The sequence below is a fragment of the Neovison vison genome, chromosome 1, assembly GCF_020171115.1.
Source record: "Neovison vison isolate M4711 chromosome 1, ASM_NN_V1, whole genome shotgun sequence".
In the NCBI taxonomy this organism is placed as follows: Eukaryota; Metazoa; Chordata; class Mammalia; order Carnivora; family Mustelidae; genus Neogale; species Neogale vison.
The window spans coordinates 243,758,494-243,780,812 of record NC_058091.1 but is presented as its reverse complement, the minus strand read 5'-3'; the positions used below and the strand labels follow the sequence as shown (position 1 = coordinate 243,780,812).

The following is a 22,319-nucleotide window of genomic DNA, read 5'->3' as shown; positions in this document are numbered from 1 at the left end:
TTAGGGCTGGGCAGGGAGCTATGTGGTCTTCCCACTGAGAGCCACAGAGCCTACCTCTGGTGGGATCAGGGAATGTAGCGTCGTCTTTGAGCTGGTCACCCCTGAGGGTCTAGCTCTACTCTGAGCGTGGAAGGAGGATAATGTAAGTAAGGTACAGGGGCGCCTGGGTGGCTCAGTGGGTTAAGCCGCTGCCTTCGGCTCAGGTCATGATCTCAGGGTCCTGGGATCGAGTCCCGCATCGGGCTCTCTGCTTGGCGGGGAGCCTGCTTCCTCCTCTCTCTCTCTCTGCCTGCCTCTCTGCCTACTTGTGATCTCTCTCTGTCAAATAAATAAATAAAATCTTTAAAAAAAAAATGTAAGTAAAGTACGATTCCATTTCTGCACCGAAGACCTTCTAGGTTTTTGGGTTTTTTTTGAGATTTGATTTTATTAATTTTTGAAAGATTTACTTATTTATTTTAGAGAGCACAGAGGGGAGGGGCAGAGGGAAAGGGAGGGTCTTAAGCAGACTGCACTCAGCGCAGACCCTGATGTGGGGCTCAGTCTCATGACACTGAGATCACAACCTTAGCTGAAGCCAAGAGTCAGACAGGCTCAGCTGACTGTGCCACCCAGGCGTCCCAGATTTTATTTTATTTTATTTATTTATTTTTAAAGATTTTATTTATTTATTTGACAGACAGAGATCACAAGAAGGCAGAGAGGCAGGCAGAGATAGAGGAGGAAGCAGGCTCCCTGCGGAGCAGAGAGCCCGACGTGGGTCTCGATCCCAGGACACTGGGATCATGACCTGAGCCGAAGGCAGAGGCTTTAACCCACTGAGCCACCCAGGCGCCCCCCAGATTTTATTTTAAAGTAATCTCTACACTCAGTATGGGGATCGAATTCATAACCTCAAGATCAAGAGTCACATGCTTTCCTGATTGAGCCAGCCAGGTGCTCCAGGACCTTCCAGTTTTATTGGGGAGGTAGCACATATGAATTATACTAGATAGTTGATTTTTTAAATTTTCATACTGATGAGGCACTAAAATGTGAAATACTAATAAACGGAAGGTTTACTCTAGCATGGCTGCCTAGAGAAGGGAAGTTTTGAGTTGGTCCTTAAAGGTCTGACAGGTTGGTATTGCCAGATTAGAAAACATAATGGAGGATCCTCAAAAAATTAAAATAAAACTACCATATGTTCCAATAACATATATTGTGGGACTGTATCCAAAGGAAATGATCCAAAAGTAACTCAAAGAGGTATAGGCACTTGTTCAAGCACCATTATTTACAACAACTAAGACATGGAAGCAACCTAAGTGTCCATTGACGAGTGAATGGGTACAGAAGTTGTGGTCTATATTATATGTGGGAAACCCTAAAGATTCCACCAAAGAACTACTAGAACTGATAAATGTATTCAGTAAGGTTGCAGGATACAAAATCAGTGTATATACAGAAATCTGTTGCATTTTTGTACACTATAATGAAGCAACAGAAAGATTGAGAAAGCAATCCCATGTGCATTTACACCCAAAATAATAAAATATCTAGGAATAAACTTAGCCAAGGAGGAAAAGACCGTAGTCTATAGACTATAAAACACTGATGAAAGAAACCGAAGATGACACCAACATATGGAATGATATTCCATGCTCATAGGTTGAGAGAACAAGTATTATTAAAATGTCCGTACTACCCAAAGCAATCTGTACATTTAATTCAATCCCTATCAAAAGACCAACAGCATTAGGGGCAACTGGCTGGCTCAGTTGATAGAGAATGTGACTCTTGATGTCAGGGTTGTGAGTTTAAGCCCCACATTGTTTGTAGAGCTTACTTAAAAAACAAGAACAACGGCAGCATTTTTCAAAGAACTAGAACAAATTTTAATCCTCAACTCTGTATGGAACCACAGAAGACCCTAAATAGTTAAAATAGTCTGGAAAAAGAAAAGCCTGGAGGTATCACAAGTCCAGATTTCAAGTTATACTACCAAGCTGTAGTAATCAAAATAGTAGGGCACTGGCACAAAAATAGAAGTGGAATAGGATAGAAAGTCCAGAAATGAACCTGTGATTATATGGTCAATTAATTTTTTAAAAAAATTTTATTTATTTATTTGACAGAGATCACAAGTAGGCAGAGAGGCAGGCAGGGGGTGGGGGAAGCAGACTCCCTGCTGAGCAGAGAGCCCGATGGCGAGGCTCCATCCCAGAACCCTGGGATCATGACCTGAGCCGAAGGCAGAGGCTTTAACCCACTCAGCCACGCAGGCACCCCTGGTCAATTAATCTTTGGCAGAAGAGGCAAGAATATACAATGGGAGAAAGACTCGTCAACAAATGGTGCTGGGAAAACTGGACAGCTAAATTCGAAAGAATGATACTGGACCACTTCCTTCCACCGTATACAAAAATTAACTCAAAATGGATTAAAGACTTAAATGTGAGACCCCAAACAGTTAAAATCCTAGAAGAGCACAGGCAGTAATTTCTCTGACATTAGCCAAAGCAACACTTTTCTTGATGTGTCTCCTGAGGGAAGGCATATAAAAGCAAAAATAAACTATTGGAACAACATGAAAATAAAAAGCTTCTGCACAGTGGAGGAAACTGTTAACAAAACTGAAAGCCTACTGAATGGGAGAAGATACTTGCAAATGACATACCCTACAAAGGATTAGTTTCCAAAATACATAAAGACCTTATAAAATTCAACACCCAAAACCAAATAATCCAATTAAAAATGGGCAGAAGACATGAACATACATTTCTTCAAAGAAAACATCCAGATGGCTAACAGACACATGAAAAGATGCTCGGGATCACTCATTGTTAGGGAAATACGAATCAAAACTACAATGAGATCTCACCTCCCACCTTTCAGAATGGCTAAAATCAACAACACAAGAAACTACAGGTGGTGAGGATGTGGAGAAACTTGCACTGTTAGTGGGAATGCAGAGTGGTGCTGCCACTCTGGAAACAGTATGGAGTTTCCTCAAAAAATTAAAAATAGAACTACCCTACAATCAAGTAATTGCATTACTGGGTATTTACCCAAAGAATAAAAACACTAATTTGAAAGGATATCTGCATCCTTATGTTTATTGCAGTATTATTTAAAATAGCAAAGTTATGAAAGCAGCCTAAGTTCCACTGATAGATGAACAGATAAAGAAGATGTAGTACATACCTGTTATAAATTGTTTGTTTATAAATGTGTATGTATATATATATACATACACACACACACACAATGAAATCTTATTCAGCCATAATCTTGCCATTTGGAACAACATGGATGGCATTAGGGAATATAACACCAAGTGAAGTAAGTCGGTCAGAGAAAGACAAATACCATATGATTTCACTTATATATGGAATTTACAAAACAAAACAAATGAACAAAGGAAAAAAAGAAAACAAACCAAAAAACAGACTCTTAACTTGAGAGAAAAAACAGATGGTTACCAGAGGGAAGGCAAGTGGGGGAGTGAGGGGAATAGGTGAAGGGAATAAGAGTACACTTACTGTGATGAGCACTGATACATAGAATTTTTAAAAACTGTCTTGTTTATTTATTTATTTATTTTAGGGGGGGGTAGAGAGTGGGCACTGGAGCAGGGGGAGGGGCAAAGGGAGAGGAAGAGACCCTTGAGTAGACTCCCTGCCCAGTGTGGAGCCCATCGAAGGACTCTGTCTCACGACCTTCAGATCATGACATGAGCTGAAACCAAGAGTAGGTAACTTAACCCACTGAGCCACCCAGGCACCCGTACCCTAGAGTTATTGAATCACTATATTGTAAATCTGAAACCAATATAGCACCATATGTTAACTATACTGAAATTAAAATAAACATTAAAAAAAAGATGTGGTATATATTACAATGGAATATTATTCAGTCGTTAAAAAAATGAGGAAACCCTACCACTTGAGGACGTTATGCTAAGTGAAATAAGTCAGAGAAAGATAGATACTGTATGATCTCACTTATATGTGGAATCTGAAAACAAAAGGACTTACATAAAAAGTGATCAAGGCTTGTGGTTACCAGAGATGGAGGGTGGAGAAAGAGGGAATTGGAGAAAGGTGGTCAATAGGTACGGGAAAAAAGAAAAAGTCTGATAGGTTTTTTTGAGTGAAGGGGCTAAGGAAGTATGTAGGTCAAGGACGGGGGCGGGGCACGTCTTATTTATTTGTAACCTGTTGGGGAAATGAGAGCCCTAAGTGTGGTTCAGTGAGATGGACTGAAGATTAGAAAGGTGGGTCCTTGTGGTGCTCTCTCTCCTGAGTTTAGTGTTTCAGGTTTAGAGTATCTGAAAACAAACTTACCTTTCTTTCCTCCAACTTGCTTGTTACTCTCAGCAGTGCCACCATTTTCTTGAGCACCTTGACCGAAAAGTGAAGAACTATCTTGGTTATCAGTTACTGAGAACTCAGTGTCTTTCCCCAAGATTGTGCTCTAGTCTGGGTTCACCTTGTCTCCCCCTTGAGTTCCTGTGTAAGCTTACTTACAGCCTTTTACCTCCCTTCGTGTGTTGGTGTCCATGTTGCTTTGGTGTGACGAAGTTGGTCTCTACTCAGAAAATCCCATTTCCTTCCTATTTTATCTTACAAGACATCATCATCATCATCATGTTCTTCTTCTTTTTTTAAGATTTTATTTATTTACTTGACAGAGAGAGACACAGTGAGAGAGGGAAGATAAGCAGGGGGAGTGGGAGAGGGAGAAGCAGGCCCCGCCGCAGAGCAGGGGGCTCTGATGTGGGGCTTGATCCCAAGACTCTGGGATCATGACCTGAGCTGAAGGCAGCCTCTTAATGACTGAGCCACCCAGGGGCCCCAAAACACCATCTTCTCAGAGGTTTTCTTTTCTTTTTTTAAGATTTAGTTATTTGAGAGAGAGAGAGAGAGAGCATGTGAGGGTGTGCATGGGGGGTGGGTGGCTATGGGCAGAGGGAGAGAATCCCAAACAGACTTTCTGCTGAGCGCAGAGCCCAACTCAGGGCTTGATCTCAGAACCCTGAGATCATGACCTGAGCTGAAGCCAAGAGTCAGATGCTTAACTGACTGTGCCACCCAGGCTCCCCTGTTCAGAGGTTTTCAGAGCTGCCCACAGGCTGGCCCTTAACCCTACCTCTCATAATTTCTCTGCCAGAGGCCTCTTTAGTCTGTTAGAGATTAGAACTAAGAGGTCACTTAGTCATCCTCACTGAAGAAGTGGGGAGACAGGTTCAGATAGAGGGAGCAGGAAACAGTGGCAACGCTGGAGCTGGAGCCAAGACCTCGAGCATCTTGGTTCATTTCTTTCCTACCTTTATTTAAGCTGTTCTTCACCTTCTTTATTCCATCCCACCTATCTTTTTTTTCGTATGTCTGCATCTCACCCACTTCCAGAAAGTTTTTCCTGACATACACCCAGCACTAATAAGCTATTACTTAGTCTAGGCACTGTGCTAGACCCCGGGGGTGCAGTGATGAGCAAAGCAGATATTGTCTCCATTTTCATGGAGCTCACTAGAAATTGGAGAGGAGGGAGAACATAAATAAAGCAATGACTGTATAATTGCAAGTTATGATAAGTGCCATGAAGGAAAATCCTAGTAGCTAATGCTTAATGAACACCTAAACCTTGGGCCAGGCACTGTTTTGTAAGGATATTATATGTGTTTATTCACTTAATCTTCACAAAACCCTGTGAACTAGAGACGGTTTTCCTCATTTTACAGATTGGAAACTGAGGTTTAGATTAAGTGACTTGCCCAAAGCCCCACAGCTAGTCCAGTGGACTTGGAACTTGACCTCAGGCAGTTCCCAATCACTTGCCAACCATTTGCCAGAATGGATGCTGCACCTCCAATAGAAAAGACTGTTATGAGAAAGAATAATGGTTAAGACCTAATTCACGAAAGTTCTCTCTAAGGAACTGAGAAGCTGATGCATTTTCTCCCCCCTACTACTTGGTCCCTTGAGGCATTTTATATGCACAGATGTATTACATTCCTGGGAAAAGAATCCTGGGATTTTCCCTCCTATGTTTACTTCTTGATTCTCAGTGGTCCATGATGCCAGCTGAGGTTGTCAGTACAATGAAATCAAAAGGATGAAGGCAGGTTATTTAGCCTTTTTTTCTTCCTTCCTCTCTTTGTAGGCTCCACAGCCAGCATGGATCCCAGCACTGGGCTTGAACTCAGGACCCTGAGAACCAGACCTGAGCTGAGATCAAGAGTTAGAGGCTTAATTGACTAGCCCCTCAGGAGCCCCTATTTAGCTGTTTTTCTAGATCTTTGAGTTGTACATCAGATCTAGGGCTGATCACTCCTCACTGATTTGACCTGCCCCTGAGGTTGACCATTTCCTGATTGACGTGGTTATCCATGACCTCTAATTCACCAACATAACTATGCTTCATCTTCACAGTCAGAAACCCGACAATGACTTTGGAGCACAGTCTAAGAAGAAAGTGGTGTTTGCCTCTCCTTTTGGCATTGTTGACATACTTGAAAGCATCTGTGAGGACATCCACAGGCACTATGACAGTGGCAAGCAAAGATGGTGGGAAGATGACTAGGGAGTCAAGTGTGAGGTACTATGGGAAGCAGAAAGGTTGTCATGAGACTCTCAGAGGGGTGGAAAGGGAAGGATGATATCCTGAAAGTAGAGGAGGGAGAGTGAAGGACTGATGCCTTTTCTTAGAGGATGGAGTGGAAGAGGGAGGGGGCAAAGGCCATATAGGGAGAATAGTAAGGAGCTTGTGCAGTCATCCAGGTGAGACCTGTCATTAGGGTGGACCCAGCAGGGGGCTGTGGACTGTGGTAGTGACAGAGGACAAGCAGAGAGCTAGAGGGTTGAAGCTGTATTTCAGAGCTCACATGATCAGGGACTAGTGGTGCCACACATACCTTTTATAAAGGGAGCACCTGAGATTCTCTGACTAGGGAGGAGTGGTGATAGGTGAGGAGGAAGAAGAGAACGGAGTGTTAAAAATGACTTCTAGACGCGGCACCTGGGTGGCTCAGTGGGTTAAGCCTCTGCCTTCAGCTCATGTCAAGATCCCAGGGTCCTGGGATTGAGCCCCGCATTGGGCTCTCTGCTCAGCAGGGAGCCTGCTTCCCTTCCTCTCTGCCTGCCTCTCTGCCTACTTGTGATCTCTGTCTGTCAAACAAATAAATAAAATCTTAAAAAAAAAAAAAAGACTTTTAGAGGATCTGGGGGGTCAGAAGTGGCATTCATTAAGCTGGGGAAGTATGGGAGGGGAATATGGTGGGGGTCCTGAGATGAAGTCTTCTGGTTGGAACATTGTTAAGTGTGAGTTGCTGGGAGATACCCAACTTCAACTTAAAAGAAGATAGTTTTATGTCTGAGTTAGGGACTTAGAGTGGAGGTCTGGGTTGTGGGTAGCTGGGAAGTCTTAGGTATGTGTGTAAAAAAGCCAAGGTAATGGAAGAGACCACTCAGGCAGAAAGTGTAATGTGAGGAGAGAAGAAAGATCATGATGCAGTCTGTTTAGGGGTTGGAAGGAAGAGCAGGAGCTGGCAGAAGACTGAAGAAGACTTACTAGTGAAACAGGAAGACAGTCAGGCCCCTACTCTATCACAGAATCCTAATGATGGTGTTTTAAAAGGGAGGAGGAATCAGTTGTGCTGAGAGTCCAAGTAGTACCAAAGGATGACCACTGTATTAAGTAGCATGGATGTCATCAATGACATCTGTGGTGAGGGTGGCTGGATGATGCTGTGGTACAGGCCAGCCCTGGCAGGACTCGGAGCTCAGGTGCCTTATACAGACCTTCGTATCCACAGACATTAGTATTGTTGGTTCTTCCATTCTGGGTTGTGTTGTTTGTGGTATTCTTTCAGCCTTGTTTTGAGGTTGAATCGATGAACATTAGAGCTCGAAGGGTTGAGGCAACCAAGGCTTAGGGGTGAAGTAGTTTGCCCACATTAACAATGAACTGGTGGGAGAATTAGAATGTGACTAAGTTCCGATTAGATCTTGCAGCCGGGAGATGTAGCTACTCACCTTTGTCTCTCCCCACCTAAGAATCAAGCACCTTGAGGGCAGAGACTCAGGTTGTGCTGGTGTATATTTCTCACAGTACCCAGCCCAGTGTTACGTACGTGTTTTGCTTGTTTGCTTTGATATAGATGTATTTGATATAGATGTATTTGATATAGACTTACATGTATCTTGAATGCACAAGGTCCCTTGATTGGGTTCACCATAGGTGATCCTAGCCAGTGCCCTTGGCCCCAGGGAGTTGTGTTTTTCATCTCTTTGTCTCCTACAGGTTATTTATATACCTAAAATCCTTTCTCACCAGGGACTTGTCCCCTCCCTCTTTTCCTTACTCTTGGACACAGATGGTTCCTAATGGTGACTGGTGGTGTTGGTGGCTAAGTAGTTGAGTATGATGGGATCCTCTGTAATGGCCTGCTGGCGCTTCCCAGAACAGAATTGATTGTGTCTTTGTGCAGCTTGCGGTTTGGAAGTATCAGAGAAGGAAGTGGGGCCCTTATAGACGGGCATGCCTGCAGACGGGCATCTGTGGTAAATTGCCTTGAATAATGAGGGATTGAGGTTAGCACTTGGAATTTGGGCTCCACAGCTTCAGCCACCCACAACTTTTGTCTTTTGTGAATTTCGGTGTGCTGAGAGCTCATGGAAGAGTCTTGCAAGCTTCCACAAAGTGTCTTGCTGGGAGACTGTCCTAGGCCTGTTGACTAATATTGATTAGGCATTCATTTTTGTTTCAGGACAATTCTTTTAATCCTAGATCCTTTTTTTTTTTTTTTTTTAAATTTTCCGTGTTCATTGGTCTACTACTGTTGGTTGACTTTTTAAAAAAATAGTAGCTTCCTGGTGTTTTAGGTAGAAAAATTTATAAATTCATTGGGTACATTTTTCAGGAATTACTTTTAGAAATTTTAATTAAATGAAAAAGGTTGCTTTAGGGTCGTTCTATATACAGATAACTTTTTTTTTTTTAAAACAGATTTTATTTACTTGAGAGAGAGAGGGAGTGAGAGAGCACGTGCAGGGGGAGGGGCAGAGGAAGAGAAAGAAGCAGACTCCCCACTGAGCAGGGAGCCTGGGACTCGGGGGTTTATGATTCGGGGCTTAATTCGAGAATCCTGAGATCATGACCTGAGCGGAAGTCAGACGCTTAACTGATGGAGCCACCCAGGTGCCAGTGTATATAGGTAACACTCAGTGTTGTGTTATTTACCTGAAATGTAGTCACACCAGTTGTCTTTGTGAGTTTGGAGAGTCACAGAAATGTTTATGAACTAAGGAGTGTTTGAGCATCTAGTAGGTGATAGTGGGTCTCTGTTAGGGACCTGGAAGATGATGTAGCTTGCTTGCTTCCTTCCTCTTCTTCCTTTTTTCCTTCCTTCTTTTCTTCCTTTTTCTCTTTCTTTCTTTCTTCCTTCCTTCCTTTCTTCTTTCTTTCTTTCTATTTCACTGAAGCTTCCCAGCATTCTTACAGGGTTAGGTGTTGTAACCCAGTTTGGTCATGGTGGAAAGAGGGAAGTTAAGGACCCTGCTCAGACTTAACAGAGGAAGGAGGCAGTGGGTTTCCCTCCCAGGCCGGGCTTCCTGCCCTAAGGCCAAAGCTCTTGTCTAACACAGATCTGGATTTTGAAGGTTTGTGGAATAATTCAGGATGTGGATTGCCTTTTTGTTTCCGAACGTCTTAGACCTCTGAATGAACAACTCTGCTGTTGAGTTCAAAGTTGAATCTGTTTCTTTGTTTAGGATAAAACATCTATTTTGGAGGGCCTATAGGAGGCTATATTTTGAAGAAAAGAGAAGCCAGGTACTGTTTGACTTTTGACCTGTAAATTGCTATATGGCTCCCCATGCCTTGCCCTGATAGCATTCATTTATAATACTTGATCATTCAGTTATTGGCCCTAAGTTGACTCCAGATGAAAGTCAGCTTGTACCTGGAGAGGGAAGTCACTTCCAGATATAAGGTCTGCAGAGAGCAGCTAATTAGCAAACTTTACTTGGCAAATTGGAACTCTGTGTAGAGAGGGTAAGCTTGTCTTGCACTGAGAGACACCAGCTTTCTGAGCCCCTGATCATAGCTGTGGATACAGATGTGTAGAAGAGAGGGCTGTTGTACTTCTCAGTGTCTTAAAGTGAGATTCTGCTATTGAGGACAAGTTTCTTCCATCTTGCTGTTTACTTAAAACTGCAAGGTTTCACTTGAAGGGTTTAACATGTATGCATGGCTTGTGTACCCCACAGGCATCAGCCAGGCCCCTCTCGCTCTTCTGGGAACGATGGCTACCAGTTACACTCGTGTGGTATGTTTAGCTTGTTAATAAAATACAACTTTTTTTTTTTTTTCCTGATGGTATACTGTGTTTTATAATTTGGAAAGCAAAAAAAGTACAAAGAAGCAAGATGTACTTGTAATCCTTTTGCCTGCTTAAAAAGCAGTATACGTGAATCTGTATTTTATGACTATGTACATAGGTATGTATGCATATATATTTGGGGTCATGTCGTAGATGTAGTTTGCTCACTTGCTTTTTTCCCTTCGTGTATAGGGAACATTTTTCTCTGTCAGTAAAATATTTTACTTCATGACTTTTAATGGTGGGATATTTATATAGTATTCCATTGCACAGAAAGGCCATATTTAGTTCAACCAGTCCCTTTCTGCAGTGACTAACCATCTCACAGATGAGGCTTTGTGAGCTACCTTTTCTAAATGATCCATATTCTTGCTTCCAGCTGGTCACAGAAGCATCAGGGAGTCATACTGGGTTCTTCTTGTTAAAGATACTCAGGGTCTTGATGCCCTCGCAGATCAGGTTTGGATCCAGTTACTTGTTTAAAAAAAAAAGAAAGAAAAGAAAAGAAAAGAAAAGAAAAATCATCACCTAGATTGAACTGATCTCTTGAAGCTAAAAAATCAAGCCCTTTCAAGTTACTTGAGAAGGTCAGAAGGAAAATGTTATGTTATAGGGCTTTGTAGCTACCATTCTCACAGCTTAGTGCAATGATGTAGGGAATATTTTCAAAGAAATTTTTCTCTTTTAGAGAATTCTTTTTCCAGATAAAGAAGGCTTGTTTAATTCAGGAAGAGTTATTTCATAGGAAATTAAATCTTTGTAAACCCTCTATCACATTTCCACACTTGCCAGTTCTCTGGCAAATGGTGGCTTTCAAATGGCTCAGGAAGGGTTTCTGAAAAGGAAACAATCCCGTGTTTTCTACATACTTGTCTTTTAACTTTTGAGTTGGAGAGGTAAGAGAAACTTGTCTTCTCTCTCTGTATTTGTGGGTGATATTGGTGGGTTTTAAACTCAGAATGGTAATTACTTGAAGTGATTTTTCAAAAACTTCACCTGATGAGAACGTTTTCTTGGGCATGATGAATGAATCCACATAAGTTTAAGAACCCAGCCAGTGATGTTGCCCAGGCACTGGAGAGCTGCTGCTGCATGGAGATCAGTAATTGTCACATCTTGGTTTGGTATGCTCGGTGGTGTCTAATCACGTCGCGTTCTGGGGAACCATGAAAGAATTTTCTTTTCAAGTCTTCTTGCATCATTTTTCTGACATTGATCAAAGGTTGGAAAACCAGCATTCTGTGTGTAGCCAGGGCATTCATAACTGTCTTACGTTCTTAATCTTTGGCTATTTGGCTGAAATATATCTACGCCTCTTACATATTGAAAGCATAATATCCTTTAACCTATAACTGCAGAGTTAAAATGAATTTTATGTGAAATATTTAGTTGTGGACCACATCTTCAGCGTTTTATATGCCACAGTGGTCTTGTTTTTTTCCCTTCCATTGTCTGATAGTGAGGTCATTTTCAGTCCTCTGAGAAATTCTATTCCCAGCCAGATGCGGCTCATATATTAAAAGTAGCACCTGTGGCTAATATCACAGCAGCTTACCATAAATTTACATGGTAACTAGGATTATATCTGTCAAGACTGTTAAAAAACATCTAGATTTAATTTGATTTCCAGTATTGTAGAAGCTATCCAACATTTTGCTTCATAACTATATTTTAAAAGTTAAAAATCACTCCATTGTTAAGTTTTATAGCACTCCTAGTGCCCATTAAGTTGATTTGTTCAATGGAGGTCAGAGTAAAGCAACTTGGCTACATTAAGATCGGAAACCAACCCATTTGTGACAAATTTAGTCCTTTCGTGTGAATCTTCTCAACGTCTCCACATTGATTGGATTCAGGTGGAACTTATGTCAGTAGCATTTAACCTCAAAAGAATGAGCGATGTGATTGGGTTGTTGTAAATTACGGAGCATTTTGCCTTTGCTTGTTTGAATGTGGCTGTTGACTCTGTGGCCTATGCCTGCCTGCCCCACTGCATCTGCCTATAAATGAGTAGTGTGGTTTTACAGACATCTTAGAAAATTGGGGTGTGTGCCCTCGCCCCTTTCCCTCCTCCATGTGACCCTTCCTAAACTGTTTTATTCCCCATTATCCTTTGAGTCATCTCCCACATGTTATGATTTGTGCACCTGCAGTTCTAAAATTGTTTTGGGGTGTCATTATATCATGTTGTTCACCAACTTTCCAGCATTTATGGATACAATAATGATTCACTGTAAATCACAATAATTTACAAGTTACAGAGAATCTGCTTCTACAAATAAGAATTGAATGATAAATTTCTTCAGTGTCCTCCCATTTGAATGTGGGTCCTTAAAAAGAAGCTGGTAACATATTTCTTTGTATTTGTGAAAACTAACTCACAGTCCAGAACTGAATAATAATAATAATAATAATAATAATTTTAAATGGTTTTGGTAAAGATTTTGTTTATTTGAGAGAGAGAGAATTGGGGGGAGAGTTAGAGAGAGAAGCAGACTCCTCTCTGACCAGGGAGCCTGATGTGGAACTCGATCCTGGGACTCCAGGATCATGACCTGAGCCAAAGGCAGTTGCTTAACCAACTGGGCCACTAAGGTGCCCCCTTTTTTCAGGTTTTATTTATTGATCAAAGAGAGAAAGCACAAGCAGGGGGAGCAGCAGACAGGGAGAAGCGGGCTCCCCACTGAGCAGGGAGCCCCATGTGGGACTTGATCTCAGGACCCTGGGATCATGACCTGAGCCAAAGGCAGATGCTTAATGACTGAACCATACAGCTGTCTGTCCAGACTGAATTAAAATATAAGTTCAGCTTTCTGGACATTCACTATTTTAACGTGTAAACGAATATAAGCCATTAAGAAATAAGCACCGTTTCTGAGCAATCCTCTTGCTCCTGGGAGAGAGGGAGTGTCCTAAGTGTTGACCCTGTGGGTTGGTGGCATGCAGCACTGCAGCATGGGGTTCCTGACCCTGAGTGGGCGTACCCACATTAGTTTGGAACTCAGTGTGGAGGCATTTCTGCTTTGTTGCTCATCTTTCTGGAGGGACCTTTGTAAGCTTCTTTGAGCTTGAGCCTCACTGATGAAGAAGAAGGGTAGCCAAGAATAATTGGGCTGAAAATGTTATGGTGAGTGGAAGAAATGATTCTGAGTGAGGGCAAAATTATACATTGAGTGTGTTACCTGGTGTAATTAGTTACTTAACAGTATGAAAAAATGCCGTAATGACCAGTTTGGAGCCTTGTAAAATATTTTTTTTGGTGAATCATGACGTCTCTTTCCTGTGTGTGTACCTATGATATACTCAGCTCCAGGGTAGCTGGCAGGGCAGTATCTACTCAGATGTCTGTGGAAAAGAGGGGTGAAGAGGGAAGACGGGTGTGCCCAGCACCAGTCTCTCACAGCCTTTCTTGGCTCTGTAGTCCTCTACCTCCTTTCTGTACTAGGTCTTCATGGTTGGCCTTTCTCTCTTCTCCACCACACTGTAGGCTCCTGGCAGGGGGCGGGGGGCAGGGACAGTGTCGCAGGCCTAGGGGCCAGGGGGTTGTTGGGGACAGAGCGGCAGACTGGTATATTTGAATACCCAGTACTTTGAGGGGCAGACTGTTGAGGAGATCCCAAATCTTCCCGATATGTTAAAGGTTTCAGATTGTGTATGGAAAGTGGAAATATGAGGAATTATGCTGGCCACTAGTTTTTCTCCTCCATCTTCTACTGCCTTTAGAAGCCCGTGTGTGGTTTTGTTTTTAAACATGTCATTTGATGTTCTGAAGGGGATAGGAATCATGAGAGTGCTGGCCATGTGGCCACCTTGCCACAGAGCCTCTGTCAATATCCCTAGATTTAGCCTAAAGAGGGCCCAACAGCTGCATCTGTCCGGCACCAGAGAGATACCACCTTAGAAGGGTGATTTTGAACGGAAATAAAGCTTATTTTGGAAGACCTTATTGTCAAAGATAAGTATTATTTCCTCTCAACTCAGAAATGAGTTAAATCCTAAAATCACTGAATTGAAGTGCACAGTGTTAGCTTTTATCTCTTATTAATGTCGTGTTGCTGGAAGTGGTTTAGATATGGGAGAAATGGCGAATTTAAAGTCAAATGGGGGGCGCCTGGGTGGCTCAGTGGATTAAGCCGCTGCCTTCGGCTCAGGTCATGATCTCAGGGTCCTGGGATCGAGTCCCGCATCGGGCTCTCTGCTCAGCGGGGAGCCTGCTTCCCTCTCTCTCTCTCTACCTGCCTCTCTGCCTACTTGTGATCTCTATCTGTCAAGTAAATAAATAAAATCTTAAAAAAAAAATAAAGTCAAATGGGCCAACTTGATAGCTCAGAGTATGTATGAGGTACTCTTGCATGCATTGGCTTAGAAGGCACTTTGAGCCTGATTCTTTCATAAGTTAACATCTCATGTTGAGGAATGAAAGCTGTGGTAAGAACTGGATTTTTATTTAGAATTTTGCTTTAAGCCATGCAAAACAACATTATATAACTTTTTTCAGATGATAGTATCTAAGTGAAGTTTAGATTTCTAGTAATGAAATCCTTACTTGGCAAATTTTGGCTATTATAATATAGTTGCTATTGGATAGACAAGTAGATTTTACATGAAACATTTTTTTGCTCATTATATCAGCCGACATTCATTTTTTTAGTGACACACAGGTTTTCCTTACCAAATTATTAAAAAATAAGTTTAATTTTTAAAATACGAAACTTTGTTACAAGCCCATGTCATCTATTTAATATTGTAATACCCTGGGTCTGTAATTAAGAATGGGCTCTGTTGACCAGGGTTGGGAAGAGGCACAGAAGAAAGTCACAATACATTGCCTATTTACAAATTAACCATTACCTGCCAAAAGCACATCAGACCCACACAGCGGACATCCGCTAATCCAGTGGTTAGCCGTTCCGGGCTCTAATGCACACTGTTTTACACGTTAACGGTTTTGAAGTTCCAGGCCAGAGCTGACCTTTCACATGTGCTCCGTTCACAGTAGGAATCTCCACTCACTGCTTCCTGTCAGAGTGGATTATGGTGACACAGCCCAGGGCTCACTTTGGCTGCAATTAAGTTTTTGATCAGAATTATTTCGTTCACAAACAATCACATTTGTTAAAATGTTACATCTGACCTGAAAACCACTGGCAGCCTCTCAGTTTATCAGTGTGATGTGACTGTAATTCTTCATTTGTTTTTCATAAAATGGCAAACCCTCTCATATATGTTGTTACTATTTTTTTTTTCTTTCGCTGGTTTCTGCCTTTCATTTCTTTGGGCTTGGAAGGAAACTATGTCTTGAAATTAGTACAGATCTACCCATAGACTTTGGGAATTTGAATGGAATTGTCTTTGGTGCAGAACAAAATTATCCAATTGAGCCAAGACTCAAACATTATTTCCGAAAATTGTTAGTGGTGGTTCTGTTTCTCACACGAGGAAACATTTTAGCTTTGTGAGCGTTGGGGCTCGAGCTTTTGCTTCTTGGTCTGCAGTTTCGTGCCCTCCGTGCCGACCGCATTGCTGCCTTGCAGTGTTTATCGTCACGCACATCTCAGGCTCTGGTCCTGTGGCCACCGACCTTGGGTACCACACTGGAACCCGGCAGTGGCTCGGTGAGCCTCTCCCCTCTCATGGAGCTTTGACTAGCTCTTAAAAGTGATTTTTCTCACTGAGAAGTGGCAGCAGAGATATTCTGAGGTAGCTTTTCCACTTACTGACCGCTTCACCTCTGTAATACGGGGGGGCTCTCAGTGGCACCCTGAGTTTTACTGCTGATTTTCCGGGTTGGGTGGTGTCACCCTTTCGAGAAGCCCCCACCCTTTGGAGCAGAGACAGTCACATGGTGCTTTTGGGTGTTGGGTGGGATAGTTGGGAAGCCCAGGACTGGAATTTGGATTGGCGTTTGGCTAATGGAAATGAACCTCTGAATTAATGCTGGTAGAGGCTGGGGGGCTTGTGCTGAGGCGGTGCAGGGCAGGGGGAAGGGATAGAGTTAGCAGGTTGTGAAGTTAGGAATGCTTGAATGCTGTCTGAAATTCAAGCATTAGGTTTAGAAAGTTTAATTACTTTTAATATGTATATTTAGAATGCTATTAAAGGAATTTATTACCAGGTTTTAAATTATTGCGTTAAAGCCCAAACCATTTCCCATTTGCTTTGAAAGAACCAGACTTGTTACTAACTCATAAACTCACAAGTGGCAACAGAATGGTGCTGCATCAAAAAAATCTGTTTACCTCTAATTTTTTAAGCTTTTCAATGAAGTAAGGGCTACCTATACTTGTAAAAGCCAAAGGCTTTATTTAAAGGGAATGTAAATACTTGTTATATTAATATAACTTTTATCTTCTCTATCCTTAGTTGTGAGCAGATTTTTCTTAAGTTAAATCTATTTTTTGTTTTTAAATAGAGGAAGAGGGGAGGGATGAGGGAGAGAGAGGGAGAATCTGAAGGAGGCTCCATGCCCAGTGCGGAGACCAGTGCAAGGCTCAATCTCACAATCCTGAGATCATGGTCTGAGCTGAAATCAAGAGTCAGATGCGCAGGAGTGCCCACCTGGATGGCCTTCGGCTCCAGTCATGATCCTGGGGTCCTGGAATTAAGCCCTGCATTGGGCTCCCCCTCTGGGGGTAGCCTACTTTTCCCTCTCCCTCTGTCTGCTGCTTTTCCAGCTTGTGTGTGCATGCTCTCTCTGTCTAATGAATAAATTTAAATCTTTAAAAAAAAAAAAAAAGACACGTAACCGACTGAGCCTCCCAGGTGTCTCAAGTAAATCTATTCTTCAAGTGTTTTTTAGTCTTCAAAAAATCACATTTGAAATATACCTGATCATATTTACTGTTTAAAGGATATACATTTAATGAGAGTGCTGAATAGTATTGAATTTCTTTTTTTTTTTTTTTTTTACATTTCACTGAAAAGTTTTTATTGGCCTTTTGGATAGAAACGGGAATTTATTTGCCAGGAAGGATGATCCCATCATACTTCTGCTGGAACCAGCGCATGGCCTCCTCTTTGCTGATTCTGTGTTTGGCCCCAATGCAGCCTGTCCTGTGCTTCTTGTCTGCGATGCTGAAACCTGGCCTACCCAGCACCACATAGAAGTCCAGGCCGTAGATCCCAATGCTTGGGTCATACTTGATACCCAGATCGATGTGCTCCTGGATCCCAAAGCCAAAGTTTCCAGTATCAGAGAAGTTATTTTTTCTTTTTTTTTTTTTTTTTTTTTAGATTTTTATTTTTTATTTATTTGTCAGAGAGAGAGGGTGAGAGAGCGAGCACAGGCAGACAGAGAGGCAGGCAGAGGCAGAGGGAGAAGCAGGCTCCCTGCCGAGCAAGGAGCCCGATGTGGGACTCGATCCCAGGACGCTGGGATCATGACCCGAGCCGAAGGCAGCTGCTTAACCAACTGAGCCACCCAGGCGTCCCGAAGTTATTTTTTCTTAACTCATACTCTCGAACCTTTAGACCCTTCTCCAGGATTTCTTCTGCCTTGGCCCCACGGACTGTGCAGTGGACAGCAATCTTTTCATTTCTCCTGATACCAAAGGATCTAACCGTGTATCTAGCTTTGGAGAACACGGGGGTCTGGCCTGTGAGCTGCTCCAGCACCTTGGCTGCCCGGGTCAGTCTGTCTCCACTCTCCCCCACACAGATGTTGAGGCAGAGCTTGCGGATGCGAAGTTCCCGCATGGGGTTCTCCTTTTCACCTTGATCCACCATGGTGGAGAACAGGAAGAGAAAGTGAATTTCAAGAGAATATACCAACTTAGAACTTTCTCTCTCATTGGTCGATATTGTTCTGCTTTCTTAGAAAGTGGTGTATGGACAGTGGCCAGACAAGATTTATAACTTTACTATAAGCTTATCTTGATACAATCATTGATATTTTTCTTTCTTTTTTTCTTTTTTCTTTTTTTTTTTAACTTTTTTAAGAGAGTTTATTTATTTGACAGAGATTACAAGTAGGCAGAGAGGCAGGCAGAGAGTGAGAGGGAAGCAGGCTCCCTGCTGGGCAGAGAGCTCAGTGCAGGGCTTGTCCCAGGACCCCGAGATCATGACCTGAGCCAAAGACAGAGGCCTCAACCCACAGAGCCACCCAGGTGCCCCCAGTCACTGATTTTCTACCATTCAGGTTTTTTTTTTCCCTGAGATTGTGGAAATTTTAGAACTTGATATCCATAACCTGTTATGCCCATGTAACATGTGTGGGTCATCTGAGTCCTAGGAACCTTCATCGTCTTTGAGGGGGTTTTAGCTGAAATCTTAGGCATTCAGGAGAAAGAGTAATGCCTCACCTCAGTCTGTGCCAAAAAGCAGAGACTGCTAAAATCCTATCCTGCCTCCACCACATGTAGATACAATCTCCAGGCCCAAAACCTTCATTGCATGTAAGGAAGGCAACAGATGAAACATGTAAGAAGGTTCACAAGTGCTCTTTGTGGAAAGACTGGGACAGATCATTATGACTTGTGGTCTACTCTCCCAATATATGGAACTGAAAGATAACTTGGATACTTAACTACCTCAAAGTTTTACCAAATCTTGTAAAAACACTTCTGAGGGCCCAAATAGGTCATTTATGCCAGAAAAAAAACTCTAGATTCTTCCCAAAGTAACATGAAGAAACAAACCTTCTAAAATAGCATGTTTGCTGGCTTAGGGAGACCCCAAGTCTGCGCTCTGAGAATAATCTTTTTTTTTTTTTAAATCATCAAGGAATACATCACTTATCTCTGTATTCTGGTCATCATATCACCCAGTGGGAGGAACCCTGCCATCCTTGGTCTGCCCCCTTCCTGCCATGGTAGGGAAGCCAAGGCTGGCGGGGGAGGAGTAAGTATTCAAGGTGGGCATGCTAGGTTTGTACTTCAAGCACACGTTTTCCTTCTCATTTTCTGGACTTTCTGTATCACAGGACGACTCAGGCACTTTTCCATTAACATTCTGCAGGGCTCAGAAGGATTTTTTTTTTTAACTTTTTTTTTTTTTTTTTAAAGATTTAAAAAATTTATTTGACAGAGAGAGACACAGTGAGAAAGGGAAGCAGGAACACAAGCAGGGGAAGTCGGGGGAGAAGGAGAAGCAGGCTCCCCACTGAGCCTGGGGCTCTATCCCAGGCATCTGGGATCATGACCCGGGCTGAAGGCAAATGCTTAATGATGAGCCACCCAAGCGCCCCCAGAAGGATTTAAAGTTAAAGCAGAACATCTCTTTTGTAAAGAAAATTAATTCAAACTCGAAATTGCAAGGCATCCTTTTCTGAGCCTTGGGGATTAGGGCCAGGTAACCGCTGCTGTCCTTGCCGGCCTCAACCCTGTTGGTCTCATGAAACGTGGCTCTCTGGATGCTCCATATCTTTCAGAACCACCCTGAATTTACTTCTGACCTCCTGCACACTCTCCATATTCTTTTGTGTTTGGATTTGGAACTGCTTACAATTGTCAAGGTTTCCATGAAGAATACATCTCAGAACACCAGGGCAGGCATGTCCCCCAGATTTGCCCTTGGTGCCTGAGGAAGATTAGGCGGACCCAGGGGTAATGGAGACTTTGACCTTATGATGATGGTCTACCAGCATCATAATTTTGAAAGCCTAAGACACAGATCATCTGAGATCTGTACTCTTTTCTCTAAGCACTAGAGACAGAAATACATAACCACAGTTACGCATGCTGACTCCTCCTTTCCACATCCCATCAGTGAGTGGTCCTCTCCTGAACAAATAGGGTAGCTGGGCATGAAGATTGGATGGTACGCCCCAGGCACATGTGTGGCTGGAAGAAGTATCCGAGGATAAGAACTTGGGTCCCATAGAAATTTTGGGAACCTTTCCACAGTGCAGACTCTCTGTAGATTGGAAGATTGGATGACAACGTCCCTGTCGTTTCAAGTTTGGTGGGTGGAGTTTTTGTTTTTACAGGTTCAGTTTCTCATGGGTTTGGCATAGTACCTGAGCTAATTGGTTGCTTTAATAGGTGCTCAGCTAAAGAGGACTTTATTGTGTTATCTAATGTTGTCACCGGGCGCTGAGAACAAGGATTTATTTATTTATTTATTTTATTTGACAGAGAGAGAGAGAGAGGAGGAGGAGGAGGAGGCAGGCTTCCTGCTGAGCAGAGAGCCTGATGTGGGGCTTGATCCCAGGACTCTGGGATCATGGCCTGAGCCGAAGCAGAGGCTTAACCCACTGAGCCACCCAGGCGCCCCGAAAAAAAAGGATTTAAAGAAAGACTACTCATTCATTCCATAGACCCCAAATTATATAGTTACTCTTCCGGTTTTGCTCTTAGAACTCCACAGTGTATTGGTAGAGAATTCAAAGAGTCTTAATGTTCAGAAGGCCTGGCTTAAAAAGAGCTATTAGGTGTCCCTGTCTCTCTCCTACATGCTTGAGCCATGTACCTGAAATAGTTTCTCAAAGAGAAGATTACCCATTCTCTCTGAGATTGTGTGGCTTCTAAAAAGAAATAAGACCATGGGGGTAACTGAAAAATCAGTAGGTTGTTTTAATGTTATAAGAAAGTTCAGGGTACACAGTGTCATGACAGTTGAGGGGGAAAAGGCACAGGAAAAAAATTTTTAATAGTTTTTCCTTTTTCTAAAGTTTTTGTTATGTTTAATTTTTCCCTTGTAGTTACACTTAGAAAAAAGGAACTATAGAAAACTGGTTTTTGCTCTAATTAGCTTTTAGGTAAAGGAGAGAAATGGAAAAAGTATAACCATCAGGGATTTGTCCTAAACATACACATGGAGGCTTTGGAGTTGGACGTACTTGGATTCGAATCCCAGCCTCACCTTTTGTGAGATGTGTGGCTCTGGGCATGTGACTTACCCTCCTGGAGCCTCAATTCTCTCTTCTGTAAAATAGGAACGATCAACCTGCTGTAGTTATTAGCTGCTCTTCTTTTTAATTGAGCATTACTGTGTGTGTGAAGGCACTGTGATCTGTGATTGGTACACCTCACCTCCTTGTGTCCAGATGGAGTCTTAACCCAGCAGGTCATGTAGCTTGCTCAAGGCTTGGGTACAGAGCCCAGGTTTTGGGTTCCTAGACTAATACTCCCTCCATGTGTTGCACTGCTTCTCAGATAGTAGATGGTTCTTTGTTTTATTTTTATTATGTAAAAAGATTGTATTTATTTATTTGTTAGAGACAGAGGGAGCACAAAGCAGGGGGGGATGGCAGGCAGAGGGAGAAGCAGGCTCCTCACTGTGCAGGGAGCCTGATGCTGGGCTCGATCCTAGGACCCTTAACTGACTGAGCCACTCAGATATCCCTAGTAGATTGTTTTTAAATCTTCTGTTCCTCTGAAAATCAAATAAAATTGTGAATAAGTTGACCAAGTTTATCCATTCCCCTGTTGATGGACATTTTGATTCTTGGCACTGCTCATTATTACTGTCAGTTCTATAACAAGCATCCTTGTGTCTCCTTGTGTACAGATGTGCGAGCTTCCTTAGGGTAGACATCTAAAAATGCAATTGCTGGGATTCCTCTCTGGGGTACAGATTCTTAACAAAGTTAATGTACAGGATTGTGAGAAGTCAGGGCTTGGGGACAGTCACATTGTAGCTCATCGACAAGGCTCTTCATCGTCAGAGAAACCTGTTTTTGCATGAGGCTGGAGAAATCCATAGCAACCTAAGTCCTCCTGGCCTCAGAGCCACGTGAGCTGATTTTGAAGTGGTTCGAGAAGTGTGGGGCAGTGTACATAAAGTGCAAACATACTGAAAACAAGAATTAGCAAGTGGGCTCTCGGTCCAAGGTGTGAGTGCCTTAGGGCGAGAGACCACTTTTTACCAGAACTCACTGTTGGTTAGTGCTAACTGATAATGCCATCAGTAATAGTAAAGGTTTATAATTGGTCACCTTAAATTTGTACAGATATGCACAGTGTTAAATTCAAACCCAAGTTACTGAATGTCTGTTTGAAAAAGGCTACTTTCT

At 42.5% G+C, this 22,319-nt stretch overlaps 2 protein-coding genes across 6 annotated transcripts in view; one reads left to right on the top strand and one right to left on the bottom strand.

Annotated features, from left to right (window-relative positions):
• PCBD2 (pterin-4 alpha-carbinolamine dehydratase 2) overlaps positions 1 to 22,319 on the top strand; it is a 58,610-nt gene that overhangs the window by 11,853 nt on the left and 24,438 nt on the right. The window lies entirely within an intron of this gene.
• LOC122891497 (60S ribosomal protein L11-like) lies at positions 17,249 to 18,091 on the bottom strand. Its single transcript, XM_044227206.1, has 2 exons — positions 17,806 to 18,091; positions 17,249 to 17,570 (listed from the first exon to the last, which is right to left on the bottom strand). Exons 1-2 carry the CDS (start codon positions 18,089 to 18,091, stop codon positions 17,323 to 17,325), a joined length of 534 nt encoding a protein of 177 aa, XP_044083141.1. The 3' UTR covers positions 17,249 to 17,322.

Bases quoted from the DNA above. Each gene is read 5' to 3' on its own strand.
- LOC122891497 (XM_044227206.1), bottom strand. From the start codon at position 18,091: ATGGTGGATCAAGGTGAAAAGGAGAACCCCATGCGGGAACTTCGCATC. The intron at 17,571-17,805 runs ATAACTTCGGGA...AAAAAAGAAAAA, and splicing joins AGAGTATGAGTTAAGAAAAA to ATAACTTCTCTGATACTGGA.